Source organism: Lineus longissimus, chromosome 4, assembly GCF_910592395.1.
Source record: "Lineus longissimus chromosome 4, tnLinLong1.2, whole genome shotgun sequence".
Classification (NCBI taxonomy): Eukaryota; Metazoa; Nemertea; class Pilidiophora; order Heteronemertea; family Lineidae; genus Lineus; species Lineus longissimus.
Genome location: NC_088311.1, coordinates 5,255,375 through 5,273,244, shown reverse-complemented (window position 1 = coordinate 5,273,244; position 17,870 = coordinate 5,255,375). Strand labels below are relative to the sequence as shown.

The 17,870-nt window shown below is 39.5% G+C and overlaps 2 protein-coding genes across 4 annotated transcripts; one reads left to right on the top strand and one right to left on the bottom strand.

The window, feature by feature from the left end:
- The first annotated feature begins 110 nt into the window (after positions 1 to 110).
- Positions 111 to 12,315, top strand: LOC135486034 (acetyl-coenzyme A synthetase, cytoplasmic-like). Of its 2 annotated transcripts, XM_064768496.1 has the most exons (17): positions 111 to 439; positions 2,578 to 2,669; positions 3,903 to 4,006; positions 4,349 to 4,421; positions 4,764 to 4,839; positions 5,356 to 5,473; positions 5,949 to 5,990; positions 6,847 to 6,962; positions 7,305 to 7,497; positions 7,881 to 8,014; positions 8,279 to 8,411; positions 8,756 to 8,812; positions 8,951 to 9,031; positions 9,352 to 9,460; positions 9,758 to 9,957; positions 10,131 to 10,176; positions 10,519 to 12,315. In XM_064768496.1, the coding sequence occupies exons 1-17, from the start codon at positions 117 to 119 to the stop codon at positions 10,746 to 10,748; spliced, it is 2,127 nt and encodes a 708-aa protein (XP_064624566.1). In that variant the 5' UTR covers positions 111 to 116; the 3' UTR covers positions 10,749 to 12,315. The 2 variants fall into 2 exon arrangements, with proteins under 2 accessions (XP_064624566.1, XP_064624567.1); XM_064768497.1 differs by lacking the exon at positions 5,949 to 5,990.
- A 789-nt stretch (positions 12,316 to 13,104) lies between these two features.
- LOC135486035 (uncharacterized) lies at positions 13,105 to 17,540 on the bottom strand. 2 transcript variants are annotated; one of them, XM_064768499.1, is made up of 5 exons: positions 17,457 to 17,540; positions 16,669 to 16,727; positions 16,081 to 16,164; positions 15,435 to 15,550; positions 13,105 to 15,133 (listed from the first exon to the last, which is right to left on the bottom strand). In XM_064768499.1, the coding sequence occupies exons 2-5, from the start codon at positions 16,704 to 16,706 to the stop codon at positions 14,370 to 14,372; spliced, it is 1,002 nt and encodes a 333-aa protein (XP_064624569.1). In that variant the 5' UTR covers positions 16,707 to 16,727; positions 17,457 to 17,540; the 3' UTR covers positions 13,105 to 14,369. The 2 variants fall into 2 exon arrangements, with proteins under 2 accessions (XP_064624569.1, XP_064624568.1); XM_064768498.1 differs by lacking the exon at positions 17,457 to 17,540 and adding an exon at positions 17,035 to 17,275.
- Positions 17,541 to 17,870: the final 330 nt, after the last annotated feature.

The following is a 17,870-nucleotide window of genomic DNA, read 5'->3' as shown; positions in this document are numbered from 1 at the left end:
GGAAAACTCAAGTCCGCAATTGTTTCCATTTGAACTGCGCACGTGCGTTTGTTTACAGTAGCTCAAAGATCACATGACCTGCTAACCCGGATTGGCTATAACATCGACCGTCAAAGATGGCTGAAGTGGATGGTTTTCGTGGAAATGAGTTGTTCCCTCCGACCCCTCGTTTGAAGGGGGAGGCCCATGTTTCAAGCATGGAACAATATAAGGAGATGTATAGGGAATCAAAGGAGGAGCCTGAGGTGTTTTGGAGGAAAATCGCCGACCAGTTTTTCTGGAAAAGCGCACCAACTGGGAAGTTTCTTGAGTACAATTTCAATGTTGAAAATGGTCCGATTTCAATCAAGTGGATGCAAGGTGCGGTGACAAATATCTGCTACAATACACTCGACAGACATGTAGAGAATGGAAAAGGCGATAAAGTGGCATTTTACTGGTAATTTCATGTCCTTATACCATCTAAATGTGTCCTTATTACTTCAATATTGATGAGTTTTAAGCTGCCGAAAAAAAAGAGTGTTGCAAATAATTCAATGCATCCAATCTCCTCTATCCTCTACTCCCCCCCCCCCCCCCTCATTCATTTACTTGTCCCCTGCCCTTCCCCTGGACACTGGGCTCACGTCCGATGGAGATCAACGAAGGAGGTGAAGGGAGAAACGTGACATCAAAAGTTTTGGACGTCGTGTAATATTGGACATCATGTTGCCAGTAGCATGTTTCCGTATCATCGCAGTGTGATGTTCAAATGAAAATGTGGGTGATGCCATCAGATGACGTGGCTGTGATGTCGACTGTGAAAGAGCTATAGGCCTAATACTAAAATAACCTCCAATGACTTAGAACGAGAATAGGATGTATGACGTCATTGCGAACTTAATGCATGATGTGGTTTTTGAGAATGCCTGGACCCTCTGCCTCCTTTGACTTTCCTGTTCCAGATAAGCACCAGTTTTTGGGGTTAGCCTCTCAGTCGCTTTTGGCACCATGGCTGATGTGATGGAAATATCAAAGGCTAACTCCCGACTTATCCTTCTTTCCCTACTGATCACGAAAGAGGCAAAGCTTGATCAGTATTGTTGGCTTTTGACTTGAGGTTTTCTTCTTGGTTGCCAGGGCAAGTGCTCCGGCATTTCTGGTGATGCCTGCTCATAACAAGACAGCCCTTTGTTCATGTACACATTCAAAAGACCTTTGGTTATAAATCTGTGTCACTCTTTGAATGAATAGAATGGACAGCCACCTATCTCTCTTTGCTCACTGATGTTCAGTCATGTATGACATTCTTGATAGGACTGGGTACGAATCCTACCATCACTCATGCCGACTCAAACTCTGATGGTAATTGTTTGCTGTCGTTTACAGATTGCTAGTGATTTGGATAGATTAAATATCAATGTTCATTTCATTTCTGAAATCAATCAATACCATGTCGTCCGTGCATTGCTGGTGAAATCAATAGTTGCACTAGATGCATCATCCCCAGTATCACTTGATAACACCACTGTCAATTCCCCGAGGATACATTTATCAAATAGCTTGATCTATTTGAATCAATATACATGTATCTGACAGACGCCTTTGGTTGGTATTTGTAATTCTGCCATTTCTGGTATTGGTTATTTGGTGTCATCTCTCTTGAGTATGCTGTTTAAACTTTATGGCCTGGATGGATCTTACTAGAAATTCTCAAAGCTATATAATGCACTGTAAACCCCTTTATCTCCTCTGCCCCAAATATTAGTAAAAGATTTCCTTCTCAGATTTCACTACCACTAAATTCTGCAGTGGCTTTTTCAATGACTGTGATTTGACCCCTTACACTCAATTTGCCAAAGTATTATGCTCATGAAAATAAAGGGGGTTTACAAACAGGGTTTTGTGAGACACCTTTAACAAATGAAGGACAAGACAATACCCTTTCTGTTCTCCCTTCAGTCAGGCAGGGAAGATCTCCTCTTCCAAATGGCTTGGCTTTTGACCCAAATCTGCTGACTGTGAAACTCAGAATGGATGAACTCATTCACAGCTTGACGGGTTCCAATTCACTAAATCACGGTCTGATCAATATCATCTTGTGTGCAACAAACACACCACGCTCAGTATTGATTCATGGAACTAATATAGATTCGAGATGCGTACTTGGAGCCTGATTGAATCTGTGCTATGGAACAAGATTATCAATTGGTTTGTCAATACCCTGTGGCTGTATCTGTCGTGGGATTGTTTGTGTAATGAACCCGAGAAACTGAGCGTGACAGTTTCCATCCTGAGATATTTAATTTGCTTGGTTTGGTTTATAAGACACGGCCAGACTCGCGTTGTTGTTGCAGTGCAATGAAGTCTGTAGCATTATTACATGGGGTATTTATGCAGCATTGGATACTAAATGGTTGATAAGAAAGCCAAAAGGATCCTCTATCAACAAAAAATATGACCAAGCTACAATAAAGCTTCTCCAGTCAGAAAAAATCCTTCAAAATATCAAAATCGAGGACTTTAGAAGCCCCACAAATGTAGCTAAGGTTTCTGAATGTAAGTTTACTGAAGGCGATGTATATTTTGTGTTTGCAGGGAGGGTAATGACCCTGCAGACGGTGGCAAGATCACTTACAGCGAACTGCTGGCTATGACATGTAAACTTGCCAATGTTCTCAGAAGTAAAGGTAAGTCTAAGAAAGTATTTTGTGCTTGCTGAATCCTTTTGAGAGTTTCAGTTTGAGTATGTATAAGCATACCCTTTTCTTGAAGCCTTGAATTCTATCATTCATGAACATCATGAAAACAACTACATGTACATGTACATTATGCTGAAAGTTGCCAGACCTGATGTCTTATTCTCCTACCCAGAGGAGACCCTGACCGACTTGAGAAATGCTATCTTCAGAGTGCTGTTCTAATGAGCAATTTAAAGCAATTTAAAACAGCCTTTTTTTACTCTACCATTTTAGGCGTGCTTGAGGATGTGAGGTTATTTGATTTGACTCTGTTCTTGTCTTATCTGATTATGTTACCAGGGCTTGAATTCAACCACCGCAGCCGGTGCCCTCCAACATGTCCAAAATGGCCTTTGTGTCCTCTCAGTCTTACTTTACATTTTCCACTACCCAAGGCCAAAATGGCTCTATAATGGGTGCCCTAAAAATTTTGGAATTCAAGGCCTGTGTTTAATTACAATATAATACAAAATTGTAGCACTTTGATTCTCCATTAAAAAACATTGATGGAGTGGACCTGTTAAAATAGTTTACTTTCCAATTCCATGTTAAAAGTACCTACTCAAGATTTAGGTGCTTAAGTGGACTCTTAAATGTTTTAGTCTGGGTCATAGTTTTGATTGGTTCGAAAAATGGTCTGTTGTCTATGTGGAGACGATCATGACACTAAGGTCATGTCTTAAGTGGTGGTGACCAATGGGTAAACTGTCACACCATGTCTGATGTGAACTTATCAATTATAGCATTAAGATTGTAATGACTGGTGAGAATTATATATGCAAAGTTATGCATTCACTGTAGGTCTGCAATGAGGGCTGGCTCTAGCTCCTTCATTCATACAGTAGATCAGAACCTTCAAGGACACCCTTGGGACTGACAGTTTATTATGTTGTCCTTTAAAATGGTGTTCAGATAGCAGAGGTCAAATTGAATGGAAATGTCTAATCCCTGAGCTAAATCGGTGTCCTTGACTAATGTATATTTCAAAGTACCATTTTGGTATAAAATTAACCATGGTGAAAATTTGGGGGCTGGAACTTGATGATGGGCTCATAATTTGATATTTCAATATCAATGTTATTGGAGTCTCACATTCGGATGAATAAGTTACAGCATCAAAATCAGCAGACAAAATATATCAGGTGTCATGTATGACAGTATTTGTTGGTACTCTGTTTTCAGGTGTGAAGAAAGGGGACCGGGTAGCTATCTACATGCCCATGATTGTTGAACTGGTGGCCGCTATGTTGGCTTGTGCGAGAATTGGGGCCGTACATTCCATAATTGTAAGTGTTTTCCTCCTAATATTCCAGGAACTGATATTGTGACCAACTAGTGTAATGAAATGTTTCCAGCAATTAGACTGAAATTGAGACTCAATGATATTTAGCAGACGGACAGAAGTGACAAGATGTCACGTCAGAGTTTTATGTTTTGTGAAAGGTTATTTTCTTAAAAGTTTCCTGTAGCTATCTGTGAACACTATGTCATGTTTGGCATGTTTTGATTTTGCATCCTACAAAGTAAAACTAGAAGTGGTGTCCGGCCTTGGTCACTTCATCAGTATATTGTCATGGGAATAGAAGAAATCTTCTCAGAATGTTGAAATACATTGAATTCTCTTTCAGTTTGGTGGTTTTTCCGCCGATTCCTTGGCAGATCGTATGATTGACGGAAAATGTTCCGTACTGGTGACATCAGGTTAGATTTTTTACCACATCTCGTTTGAACTGGGGCTGGACTTTTCTTTGAAAATGAAGATTACCTTATCACAGTGCAGTAGTTGTTTTTTACGGTAAAACCATTACCAGCTCTCAAATTCTGAGAAAAGGGTACTCATTTTCCATCTATTGTCATGGGATAAGAACTGGTTGGCCTCGGACAGTCCCTGTCCAAGGTGCCCTCTGACCCAATAGTCTTAAAACACACGCCTCTCCATGATGTCTTCAAAGGAGGTGAAGCACTTGTGTTGTGTTAAAATGACCTGCAGCTTGGGATAAGTCAGAAATTGCATTGCTTTAATTATCACCCATACTTTTTCAGATGCTGTATATAGAGGAACTAAACTCATCCGATTAAAAGACATATCTGACAAAGCTATGGCAGCATGTGCAGAAAGGTGCGCCAGAATTATCTATCGCATAGGCTTATTTAACCTCAGGAACCGTGAAGCCAGGAGCTAAATCTGTTGCAAAACATCTGTCACTCGCCTACAGGCTAATGTAACTTGTGGCTGATATTCAGCATAGTGCTCTAGGCCTGTGTTTGTATATCTCGCTCAGTCATCAATACTTAAAAACTAGTTGTTGGGTGGATAAATAGATCATATGTTTTGATGGCAACTTTGGATGAAATGACAATTTTGTCTCTGCTCCACAAAGAAATTCAGCAGAAAAATACTTCATTTTGATTTTATAGGTTTGAAACCTATATTCTGTGTGCGTGTTTAAAGCTCTTTGTAACCAAAACATCTGCTGAAAATGTCAAATCGTCTCTTCTCAATCATTACGTGTTTATCACTCAAGTTTCCATTTGTCCATGAATCCTTCTGTTCAACTGAAGATAAAATGTAGGAGGTAAATGTGTATAAAAAATCTGAACAGATTTTGCTGAGCCTATTTTGTAACACTTTCAGGGGCAATGCAATAACTACCTGTATTGTAGTACGTCACCTGACCCCGGTCGAGGGGTTAGCAGACGGAAATGGGGATGGAAACAACCCGCCTGCAAAGAGACCCTGCCTTTCACTCAAGGTGAGTCAGATGCCTGATTCTCACTATGAATTTTACAATATTTGGCACCAGAGCAGGCTATTCCCTGAAACCTAACTGGTCCCAATAGTGATGAAGAATTTTGATATTATGGGATGAATGTGTCCTTTTGTTAGATTTTAAATATGGATTACTACTTAGAGATTTGTTCATCATTGCCATTTGCTTTGGGGTTTAACAATTATGTGCATACTACAGGCGGTTTGCGAGATCCAGCTTAGTCTAAGCTCCGTGTCCTAGGTGAGACCATACTTGGGCTAGAAAACTTTCTGAAAATGTAAATTTGCTTTATTGGACTTTCCTTCAAACTTACAATTATATCTTTGCTTTACATTGCAGATAGTGTAGCAAATGGTAAAAACATGCTCGGTCCCAACCTTGTGTGTACTAATGTCTTGAATTGCAGTACCATTTTAACTTGGTCAAAAATGGAATTGTGTGTCCTCTTCAATTGCAGAGTGTTCTAGCCTATGTTGAAAATGGAGAACATAAAAAAGTGGTTTGATATCACCTAGTTGGATTTCCTTCCTTGGTGGCAGACGTTTCATTGAACATCATCCTCCTCCAAAGTGATAAAATATAGTCGTCTGCTTCTAAAAATAAAGATGGCACTGAGTTATTCCAATCTGATATGAAAAGATTTCTATTTGTGAAAAAGAAATAACGGTTCCAACCTTTAGTTGAATGTTGGTGTGTGAAACCTGTTTTTCAAATTACTGTGGTGTTACATGTTTAAAACCAACACCAAACAGTCAATAAAACAATTTTAAAGGCTGCAACCAAACATGTTTTTAAAACATATGGTATTGTTGCCTGGGATTAGTCTTTTTAATTTGAAAATTTGATAAAATTGTGCCTTCTGCTCTAGAATTCCAGTCACATGTATTCATCCCAGAACATCTCCTTTGGTTGTCTTTCCATTCTTTCCATTTAAAATCACTGACTGTTCACCATCCTTTCTCAGTGTGTCTTATTTTGCATGGAACAATGTTAACCTGGAGTGGGTTGGAATAAATGGTTAGGTTTCTAAATCCTGTCATTGCACCTTGCTTTGGATTTCATTTCATAGAGACTGGCCCCACTGGCTTATGTGACGTCAACAATTGGTGTTGGGTTGTCCAAAAGCCATATGTTATGTCGTACCACTGAGCCGCTAAATATGAGTCTGTGGATTTTGATGAGACGCTCTTGGGCAAATCACTACCATATTGGAGGGATCTATTTTCTAGTGGACTGGGATATTTGAGTCAAGTTGTGAGCTAGCAGGTGTGCCAGATGAATAAAAACCCTTGAATGTTCTCATGTTCAATTTTGGGTCTTGGTAAAGTCCTTCATAACTGTTTGGTCTATTTAAGATTGATTGGGAGGCAGGACGTGACGTCTGGTGGCACGATGTGATGGCAGAGGCCAAGGAGACATGCGAGCCCGAGTGGATGGATGCTGAGGACCCACTATTTATGTTATACACCAGGTAGGTGCTAATCTGCTGCCGTGTCTGTTCAATTACCTCAAAGAGTAAAGAGCCCTCTACTAAATGCTGCAGCAGACTGCAGCCATTAGGAGTATTGATGCACAGCAAACTGAACCATGCTGTTGACATTGGAATGTTGTTTTTTCCTCCAGAGTGAGTGACATGTTGCCCTTTTATCAAAGGGATAACATTATTTTGTCAAGATTCAACTTGCTTGGCCCTAGCTGGCATTTGAAGATACAATTAAACATGAATTTCAAAACAGATGCTTATCAAACTGGACGTCGATGAAATAATGCAAAAAAGGACACCTACCTTAATGTTATTTCTTTATATTTGCAGCGGTTCGACGGGCATTCCTAAGGGTGTTCTCCATACGACTGCAGGGTACATGCTCTATGCAGCAACAACAATGAAATATGTCTTTGATTATCAACCCAATGATGTCTACTTCTGTACGGCCGATATAGGATGGATTACTGGGCATTCCTATGTAACCTATGGACCAATGTTGAATGGGGCCACTAGTGTAATGGTAAGTTGGGGTCTCTTTTGTGGCTGGAACCATTTAAAAAACATTCTGATAAGATCAGTAGAATCGTCTGTCACAAAGAACTAAATGGCTTGTCAGGTATTGGACCCATGATATTATGGTCTGAAGTCCTGCAGTGCAACCACTATGCTAACGTGCCTCTCCTCCCAGTGGACACATGAATATTGGACACATAATCTAAACATTGTGAGTTCAATGCCAGTCACAGGAACAAGGCTTGTGACCTTTGGCAAGTCACCATTTCAAATTGCCAGTGGCTTGAATGACTCATTTGTAGATGAGTGGCCTTTTCAACTTGTTCAAGTAGGCTGATGATATTCATGCTGATGGTCATGAATGACATCTTTACAACATTTTACTTTCAGTTTGAGGGAGTACCATTTTATCCAGATGCTGGACGATTATGGGAAATTATAGACAAGTACAAAGTGTCTAAGTTTTATACAGCGCCAACTGCCATTCGGGCTCTCATGAAGTATGGAGAGGAATATGTGAAAAAGTAGGTAATATACTTTAAGTCAGCAAAACTAAAGAAGTTGGATGTGCACTTGTTTGGGTGTCTGACCTGAAAACCAATGAGCGTTTCAGACTGGTACTCATTTATAAAACTGGATGGAGTAAGGCAAGTTTGACAATGAGACCTGCCTAGAGTTTCATGTCGAATGGAGATTGAACCAGGGATCTCTTGACCACTGGCTGTCTGTCCAATTCTTTATATTTTTAGTTAAAACATGTTGTAAAAATCTTGAAAATTTCTTTCTAGATATAGCCGTGACTCTCTGAAAGTGCTTGGCACTGTTGGTGAACCAATCAATCCCGAGGCATGGCTGTTTTATTATAATGTAATAGGAAATGGCAACTGTTCTATATCAGATACGTACTGGCAAACTGAAACGGTAGGTCTTACTTTATGTATCAATAGTCATTTGTCATCCTTGTCCTTGTCTTTGTCCATTAACATCAGTACATACTCAATCCCCCTTTGAGATTTCGCCCAGGTTTAGAATAGACATATCAAAGCTAACAGCCAGATCCAGAGCTTGAGACCAGATTTGCCAACCGTTCAAGTGACCATTCTCGGATTATTTTCAATTCAAGTTTGTTTCAAGATATGGAGGTCATTTCAAAGTGTCTTGGTGCTGGTTAACGTCTGTCTCATCAGTCAACAAGTTTTATTCCTGTATGAAGGGTTTCAACCAATACTAGTCACTGATATAGATATTGCATTTATTTATTGCAGGGTGGACATACGTTAACGCCATTGCCTGGATGTACACCTGAAAAACCTGGTTCTGCGGTAAGCATTCTATCTTTCACCTTCTCTCTTGTCCATAAATACATATTTGGCTTGATTTCTTTTGGATTTGATAGTCGAAATAGACCCATTTTGTCCTAAGATAAATTTTTCAAGCAACCTTTCACTGTTTTCTTTCAGACCTTTCCTTTCTTCGGCATTGTTCCGAAAATCTTACATGAAGACGGTACCGAGTGTGTCACTGATGAAGAGGGCTATCTAGTGAGTATTGAGCCAGATTTTCATCTTCTTTACCTACCTTGTTCACTTTGAGGTGAAGATCTGCAGATCCAACTTAGGTCCCTTTACTTGTGCCATACAAATAAAACGAACAAAAATCAAATGAAAAATCTTTATTCAAATCATAACTTTGTCACTCATCTGAGTTTATATGGGTTTATTCCGAGTTTGTTTTTGACGTGTCGTGTTTAACTGCTTCTGAATCCAGAGGTGTCAGCTTATCAGGGAGCTATTTGCACTTGACTGTCAGTTTTCATGCACCTTCTTGTTCACATGGCTAAAATTGGATCCTCGGTTTCCAGGTGTTCTGCCAGCCCTGGCCAGGTGTCATGAGGACAGTCTATGGCAACCATGAGAGATATGAGAGTACCTATTTTAGGAAGTTCCCAGGACATTACTGCACTGGAGACAGTAAGTATTTTTGGTCCCATTTACCTCTGCACTCACAGGGCAATCTCTTGACAGTGCACGTCTTGGTTTAATGAATTGAGGTTGGTTGTCTCACTGAATGTCATGAGGGGTGGCGCTATCATGAAGGCTATAATCGACACGCATCATCGAGGTTAAGACTAAGAGCAAAATCATAGCTCCAACCAAGCAGTCCTCAGTGAGACAACCAATATCAACAGTTAAGTATTAGAATACCTATTCTTAAGCACCTTAAAAACTTAACATTGAAATATGATTCAATATTCTCTTTCTCTCCAGGAGCTAAGATTGACTCCGATGGCTACATTTGGATAACCGGTCGTATTGATGACATGTTGAACTGCTCAGGTCACCTGTTGAGTACAGCTCAGATTGAGTCAGCCCTCATCACCCATGAGGCAGTGTCGGAGTCTGCTGTTGTATCGTGTCCACATGAGGTGAAAGGAGAGACGACATATTGTTTTGTTACCCTGAGGGAGGTAAGACACCGAACTATTTATTTCATTTTTGACTGGTACATAGGGTGAGAACTAAAATGTCTTTAAACTTAAAAGGGAGAATATAGGCGGGAGCCAGGTGGGCCAGATTGAGTTGCACAATGTCACTGATAGCGATATAGATGGTTGCAATGACTCAATTTTCTTCTTTCTAGGGATTCACCTTCAATGACAAATTGAAAACCGAACTGAAGGAGAAAGGTAAGAATGCGTCTTCATTTGTGCGCAAGTTTTTCGAATCGGCTGTAAAGATTTGGTTGTGAAATGTTGCATTGATGGGAAGACTGGGGTAGAGATCGATGGAGACTGCTTTTATTGATCTTTTAAGTGTTTAGAAAAAGGAAATGTTTACCTACCTACCCTGCTTTAAACCAAGATTAGGGTAACGGTAATTTTTTGATAGCCTGAAGAGATTTGACTTTGAAAGAACTGATGTTCATTGTCTGACAAGCTATTTGCAAATTACACGGTAGATTTTCAGTTGACATACATACCAACACAATCAGTGGTCTGCAAATTATAGTTATCATTACTTGATTTCAGTGCGAACAAAGATTGGCCCATTTGCCTCACCTGATTACATCCAGGAAGCGCCTGGTCTGCCAAAAACGAGATCCGGAAAAATCATGCGGCGTGTTCTCAGGAAAGTTGCTAGGGGGCAGCACGGTCTCGGTGACGTGACAACAATGGCAGATGAGACTGTTGTTGGTGTCTTGTTCAAATTACGACCAGATAACGCACCAGTTATACCGGAAGATCTTCATCATTCTTAGAGTCTCTCAATTAAACTTGTTAGATTTGCGGCTATGAACTGTTGTTGATCTCTCATTCAAATTGCTGTGTCAAAATGAATAATTGAGAAAGATTTATAAACTGATGTATCTGCTGTCACAGTGCAGTTATTTTTGCCATACATTTCCAGCCATAGTTTGAGAAGCAGAAGTTAGCAAAGTTAGGTTCTATTCACTCCCTCATCTATGACTCATCAATTTTTGGTACTGCAGTTGTAGCTATAAAAGAATGACGGCATACTTTTCAGCATCCAACTGTAAATCGCGTCAGTTGGTAATAGTACGCACGCAACTGTGGCTGGCCGATTATTTTCAGCGCTTAGAGAGTGATGGTGATGTCTGAAGGTGGAGGAACGAAGAAGTGATTGAATCATCTGCTTCCAAGCAAATGATAAGTGATTTGCCTTGGGTATTGCCAATGGCCTGTGTTGGTACAAACATGCAGTATTGGCCAAATTACATGCTGGCAAAAAGAGGCTATGTATGATCCTATGAAATTAAACGTTTCCCTCTTGATTAAATGTTCCATTTATCACAGAGTTTTATCACTACTTATGTGCTGTATGATCACTTTTTCACGAACAAATAAATGTAATTTATTGTAGAATTGTAACAATAGATGAAGTTAAGCTCTACAGGTTGTTCCAATTAGAATGCTGTTATGGAATTTTATTTGTGGGGAAAGGTGGACATTGTTAATTCAGGCAGTGAAAATTTGATCCCTCATTCTCTCTGGGGCGCCCTGTATACTTGTGAAACTTGATGTAGTACTGATAGAATCTTTAGTTTCAACATTTTATCTTTGTATTAAAGGAGAAATCAAGTACATGTTATGTGAATATGCAAATGATAATGCAAGGTTATGCGAAGTGGTTTTTTAGGGGCTGTGGTTGAACATAGTATTTGTAATTACACTTGTGTAGCAAACCACTGTTTTAGAGTACTGCCATGCATGTTGGAGTTAGTTTATTATTCTAAGTATGTCCCAAAAAACTGGATTTAAGATCGCCAAGAATAGGCTGAAATTGTCATTGTCTCTCATTTGACAAGGTAATTTGAGATGGCTATGCTTGTGCAAAATGACTGTCTGAATACAGCTATTAGCATCGTACTAACTGTGAATTACGTTATCGCATCGGGCCCTTATGATATCAGTAGGATGTTGGTACATCTAAATTCATAAAACTGTTGTGTGAGCAGCTATTTGTAATATCAGCCAATTTGCCTCTTCCCAGAGAAGCATTTCCAGCAGTGGAATTGCTCATCTTTGCTGACTTATTAGGTTAGTATGACATTCTGTTGAGTATGTCTTGCCATGAAAAATATGACATGCCGTAGTAATCCACAATGGCTTTGCCTGTAAGTTGGTGAAGCTCACTATTTCACCACTAGAGGTGTTCATCTGGAAAGAGATAAATCAAATATATTGAGAGAATGCAGATTAGGTAAGACGGACAGTAGAAGATGATTGCCACTTCTGTCTTCAGTTAATGTATTAGTGCTACTTTTATAAGAAAATATTAAAAGTTGTGACAAAATTGTTGTAAAACCACATTTCTTTGGTATTTTCTTGTTGTGTGAAATTTAGTTTTGGATTAGGAGCACCGGTAGGTAAAGATGCAAACAATAACCGGATAAAACTTTCCTGGCTGGGGCAAGCTATAAAATGATCACTGTAATTTGGTTCATATGACCCTCGAGGATGACTCTCACCTTTTGGATTCGGGTCTGCCATCTCCTAAGCTTTATAATCTAGAGGACCGACTTCACACTCAATGATAGAATGTTCACCTTTGACTTGATGGTTTAGTTGAGTTCGTCTTTCCAACCGTCTTTTTACTATGTTTAACGGAAGTGTCTACTGAGTACTTGTTTACCTGGCAATTCTGATGATTCTTAAGTTGGTGCCTGGTGTTTTCTGATTGAATGGTTTTTCCCAATTTCTTCAGTCCACAAAAAGGTAGTTGTAATCCAGTGCACTGACTATATACGTAGTAACTGTTATAGCCATGTTGCGGTCGGTGAAAAAGGGGGTGCAAAACTTTGAAATCGGAGACATTTTCTTCCAGTGTCGGCTGGGAGGGATTTTATTATGAGTCACCCTGTTTATGGAGAGGTGCTGGTTTAAACATTGCTTGGTTTGTCTGTGCCGCTGTATGCTGGGATAGGATCTGCCATGGAACAATGCCAACCATATTTGAGAAGAAAATAAACGGGCGCTTCAAGACACCATTGTCTGATCTTCTCTAATGATCCCCTTTTACCTTTCACGTCCCCTGGGTAAGCACATTTTGTCAACCAATGCAAGACTAAGAAAGGTTTAGATATAAGGTGTTTATTATCAAGCGCACAGATCGTGATACAAGACATGGTCAAAAGTATAAATAAAATCAAGAATTAATAATAGATGTATATATGAATGTAGAAGCAATACTATACAGCACTAGCACTCAGTACCAAATTCTGACAAGAGGGGGCTTTTAAAAGATAACATCAAATAGCAAGCTACCGTCGGATACTTATTCAATTGTTGCAGCCACCAATGATCAAAAGTGTCAAAAATGTAATAATGACGAGCTTGGCAATGAATTTCACTTTTTATTCCAATGTCCTCTCATTAAAGACTTACGGAAATGGCTGATTTCAAAAGAATCCCTATCAGGGCCAAATACAGTTTTAATACATAAAATAGAGCTCGGAGATATCAGTTAGTAAAATTCATCTCACTGGGCCTGAAACAAAACAATACGTATATGTATGTTTATTCGTACAAAGTATAATAAATACATGCTAATACACAAAGTGCACAGTGAAAACGCAGTGCGTTGACAAAAATTATAGAGCCACAACTATTTACAATAAATTCAAATTTCTAGCTAGCTATGAACAGGTAAATTAATGAAAAGATATGAATTTTAGCACATTCCACATGAGGCACTCTCGCAGTAGACTCTCATCAACCAAGGAAATCACCTAAGATGTACATAGATATTCCAATCTCATTTATCTCCTCGATTGCTAGGAATCCACCACCCGAATCTCTCATGTGGAGCAACTGAATCTGAACGGCCAAGTTTGACGACGGCACAATACATCGTAAAAATGTCCTTCTAACCAGATCTCTTCTAGATATTAGATGGCTTGCACAGATAAAAGTCAGGGATCTGCCCACAGACGATCCACTGCCCGCAAGTACCATCTGGGTGCATAATTTCAGAAATACACATTTGAAGATACATTGGAGTTATGGACAAAGTTGATAAGACGCCTTTCAAGAGTAATCGTGATGTCATAATCATTAATAATTGCGGAAAAATGGTTGTTGTGGGTTCTGGGTGAAATGCCCATAACTATATGAACGCATTTCCTCCTGGCAGTGTAAACACGCTGTATTTGGGGGTTAGCCAAATCCAGCTTTGGGCTGCCGTAGAGAGACATACAAGAACTCTTGAAAAGAGAGTATCTTACATCTGTGGTGGCACATTGGAATTGGGACATGAGTGAATTTTTACGCTTGTACATATCTGATACCGGTAATGATTGGTGAAGAAGGTGGACATTGATAACTCAGGCAGTGAAATAGCTGTAAATGTAGCTGTGTAATCAAAGTCCAAATCCTTCTTCATCGTCATTATCCACCTCTTCTGGTATATTTGGTTGGAATCTGGGGTCCATAGGATGTTCCATAGATGTCATGAAGCGTCCCAGGGATTCCATCATCACCGTTGCATTCTTATTCATCTGGTTTAACTTAAAATCTTCTTTCTTCCCTTCAAAGTATCTCATTGTTTCATGTAGATTCTTTAAAATTGGTTCAATATCAATGTCTGAATAATACCCCTCAAGGTTCCATACTCCAAGGCCTAACGTACCCAATACTGCAACACCAGCAGCGATCATGATTTTACTCGGTTGCAGCACTATTAGTGCACCAAGGCCAAATACGCCCCACACCACATAAGAAGAACAACGAAAAAGCTTCCACCGGGCTTTCTTAGAGCATATGCACTCTTTGATGTATTTTTCATCGTTCTTATCAAAATGAACCCAGAAGCTATTTAACCCTGGTGTATCCCTAATTCTATCAAGAATCTGAACAAACTCTTTCAAGTCATCCTCTATAAATTTTAGTTCAATCCGGTACTGTTTCCAGTCTGGGCTACTAAATTTGTCTTCTCCTTTCTTCGAAACTGCTGTCAAGTGCTTTTCAAGTTCCTCAAATCTACCAGTAATCTTCTTCTCCATTTGCTCCAATCTTTTGAGCCATATTTTGACAAAATCAAATTTATCTTTAAATGGAGCAAACTTCCCAACTGCACAGAGTTTGTGCAGATAATCAAAGCCCTTAAACACATACCCTCCTATTACTGAAAGAAAAGAACAACTAATGAAGACTTCATTTTAAGAACAAGGTGAGGTTTGCTCTTTCATTGTCGGTACATACCAACATGGACCTTGCAACGATATGTCAGTTATACCAGCAACTTGTGAAGTGGAATAAATACTAAAATCTTGCAAGTGGTAGATACACCGATTTTTCATGACATTTCAGAAGCTCCCATTAACATGTGATAAATAGAATGAGTGTGGTTCTGAGGAATTCGTTCAATTTATTCCCTTTGAAGCATGGTGTGAAAATTTCAACCATTACCGTGGAGGTAAACTTACCTATACCAGCAATGATGTCGTTGATGTGCTCGTCGTTCACACCACTTGCATTGAGCAGGCGTAGAGCAGCTGACAGTAATCCTCCCATACATCCAGTATCATCCTGTTTTGCGAACCTGAAACAATTAGATATGTGATGCAGTAAATGAATTATTGTAAACCCAGAAATATTCGTTGCCATTTTATTTCACAGTTTGAAAAAATTGAGCATTTGACAGTAATTTCAATAAGGTTTTCTTTTTTGCGGCCATATATTTTTGTGATTATCTGTCAGTGCAAAGCCGCAAAAATAAAAGACACAAATATTTTTGGATTTACAGTATTCAAGAAAAACGTTGGCATGTCCACTGCAAACAAAAACACAAATGTCGACTGAAGCCGTATTTCAGAGGATTGTAGATATCTAAATGAAATGGTCATGGACGACATGGAATTTCATAACTTGACCTATTTGCACCTAAATTGTAGGTCACATTGACCTATATTTTGAAAATGTAGCAGTAAGTTGCCTATTGAAAACCTATCACTTTCAAGAACATTTTGAGCCTCGGGGATATGAACAAATCGAACGACTAATTTCAAAACACTATTCAGGATTGGAAAGCGTACTTTGTTTTTAAATATGAATAAATGATTTTTGACTTACGATGGAAACTCTTGCAGTTTAGTAAACTTTGCAATAGCGTCATCTCTTAAACTTTGGTTTTCATCCTCAGGTGAAGCTGGATGCCTACAAGAAGAAGGTAGCAGCTAATTATTAAGGATTTGAACCTATTGTGGAAGGATGTCTGATGAAGTTGAAATACGCTGATAGAATCTAAAGCGGGACAAGAGCTCCAAACTACCACTTTATCATAAACGGGAGATTTTGAACCACGTGTGGGGGGGGGGATGCCATATCCATACCAGGTGCCAAATCGGTACAAGTGTTCATTTGTTGATGTGGGCCATGTCGGGCTCGGACTACGCCAGATCTGGGCGAGTTGTAGTGTGCCACACCAGGCCCAATTATTTTGCCAGAGGTGGCCACATATGGGCAATACTGTGGCTAAACCTGTGTGGCTGTCTGAGATTACTGTCCGTCCAGGAGATCTCTATTGAAAAGGGGTGGATTGTTTTGGATCCCAGCACTGCCTCTTTCAGATGACCTGTAGAAAAGGAAAGGTTTTCAATGTTCATGCGCATAGGGATTTCATTAATTAGATCTATTGCTGATGCATTTACATTTACTTGCCTTACTGGGTCATCTGGCGGTGGTCTTGCTTCTGCCATTCTACAATGTTCTCCAGCAGTCTGCAAAACGATACAAAATTTGACGCCTTGCACATTATTCTTTATAATTTAACAATCAAAAGTACATATGTACAAATGTACGTGTAATCAGTCTGAACCAGTGCAATAAACCAATAAACCAACAGTCTCTGCTTCGAAAACTTGTAACTTTTATAATATAGTTACACACCCAACAATATGGCCGCGGAGAAAACGAAAGTGGTCCTTTGCTGGAAATTAAAATGGTCGGAGCTACTAAGAGAATGGGAAAAATCATGCAGAATGTCCGGAAAGAATGATATGGACCCTTTCTTGACCCACAACTTACCCCTGAAATCGATTTCACCTAATTGACTGGATCCAGTTAAACAGACCAAATGAAAGAGATGGACAACACATCGTGGTAAAGTCTCATTTAAAGTTTAATTCGGGGTGGTGAGATTACCAAGTACAGTAACTGACATACTGATCTACTTCAAGACGAAAAAAACGTGGTATCTTTTATTAATATATAGACTTATTATACTAAATATGAGTGGTTTATGAAGAAATAGTCTATCCTGACACTTAAAGACACTCCAACGCAGTATCTGTCAAGGTCACAACCAGTTCAAACCAGTATTGCACCAGCCGAACATCTTTGGAGACAAATCACAACCAGTTCAAAAGCGAATAGCAAAACGAAAATACATTAAAGTATCCCTGAGGTACTTGTCTTCACTGCCCAAGACATGTACAATGGATACTTACCAAGGTGATAATGATAATTGCACTCTAACCTCAAATTGGCCAGATCTCATCAAACGGATATTAACGAGACAACATCTGATGTGGGAGGACGCATGGAGTTGGCTACACTCCGGACGCGTAGGCCGGCCTCGTCTCTCACTGTAAGGAGATCCCATTATATAGGATGACACAATGACCTGCCCCGGGAGTCTAGCAGCTAGATCTTAGAGATCTGTAGTCATTGTCGATATTGCCATATCATTGACAAAGACATTTAATTTGCATAAAGGACACCGCCTTATAACATTACAGCTTTGAGTTGAGAGCTGAGTGTCAACAAGGACATTATCAGCTCTATAAACAATATTCACACATGCAAACCATCCAATTGAACATCATGCAAACCATCCAATTGAACATCATGCAAACCATCCA

Coding starts and splice junctions, on each gene's coding strand:
- LOC135486035 (XM_064768499.1), bottom strand. CDS start 16,706: ATGGCAGAAGCAAGACCACCGCCAGATGACCCAGTAAG. Junction 16,165..16,668: donor CCGCCAGATGACCCAGTAAG/GCAAGTAAATGT, acceptor TTCTTCTTGTAG/GCATCCAGCTTCACCTGAGG. Junction 15,134..15,434: donor CGACATCATTGCTGGTATAG/GTAAGTTTACCT, acceptor CTTTTCTTTCAG/TAATAGGAGGGTATGTGTTT.
- LOC135486034 (XM_064768496.1), top strand. CDS start 117: ATGGCTGAAGTGGATGGTTTTCGTGGAAATGAGTTGTTCCCTCCGACC. Junction 5,474..5,948: donor GACCCTGCCTTTCACTCAAG/GTGAGTCAGATG, acceptor CTTCAATTGCAG/AGTGTTCTAGCCTATGTTGA. Junction 9,461..9,757: donor ACATTACTGCACTGGAGACA/GTAAGTATTTTT, acceptor CTTTCTCTCCAG/GAGCTAAGATTGACTCCGAT.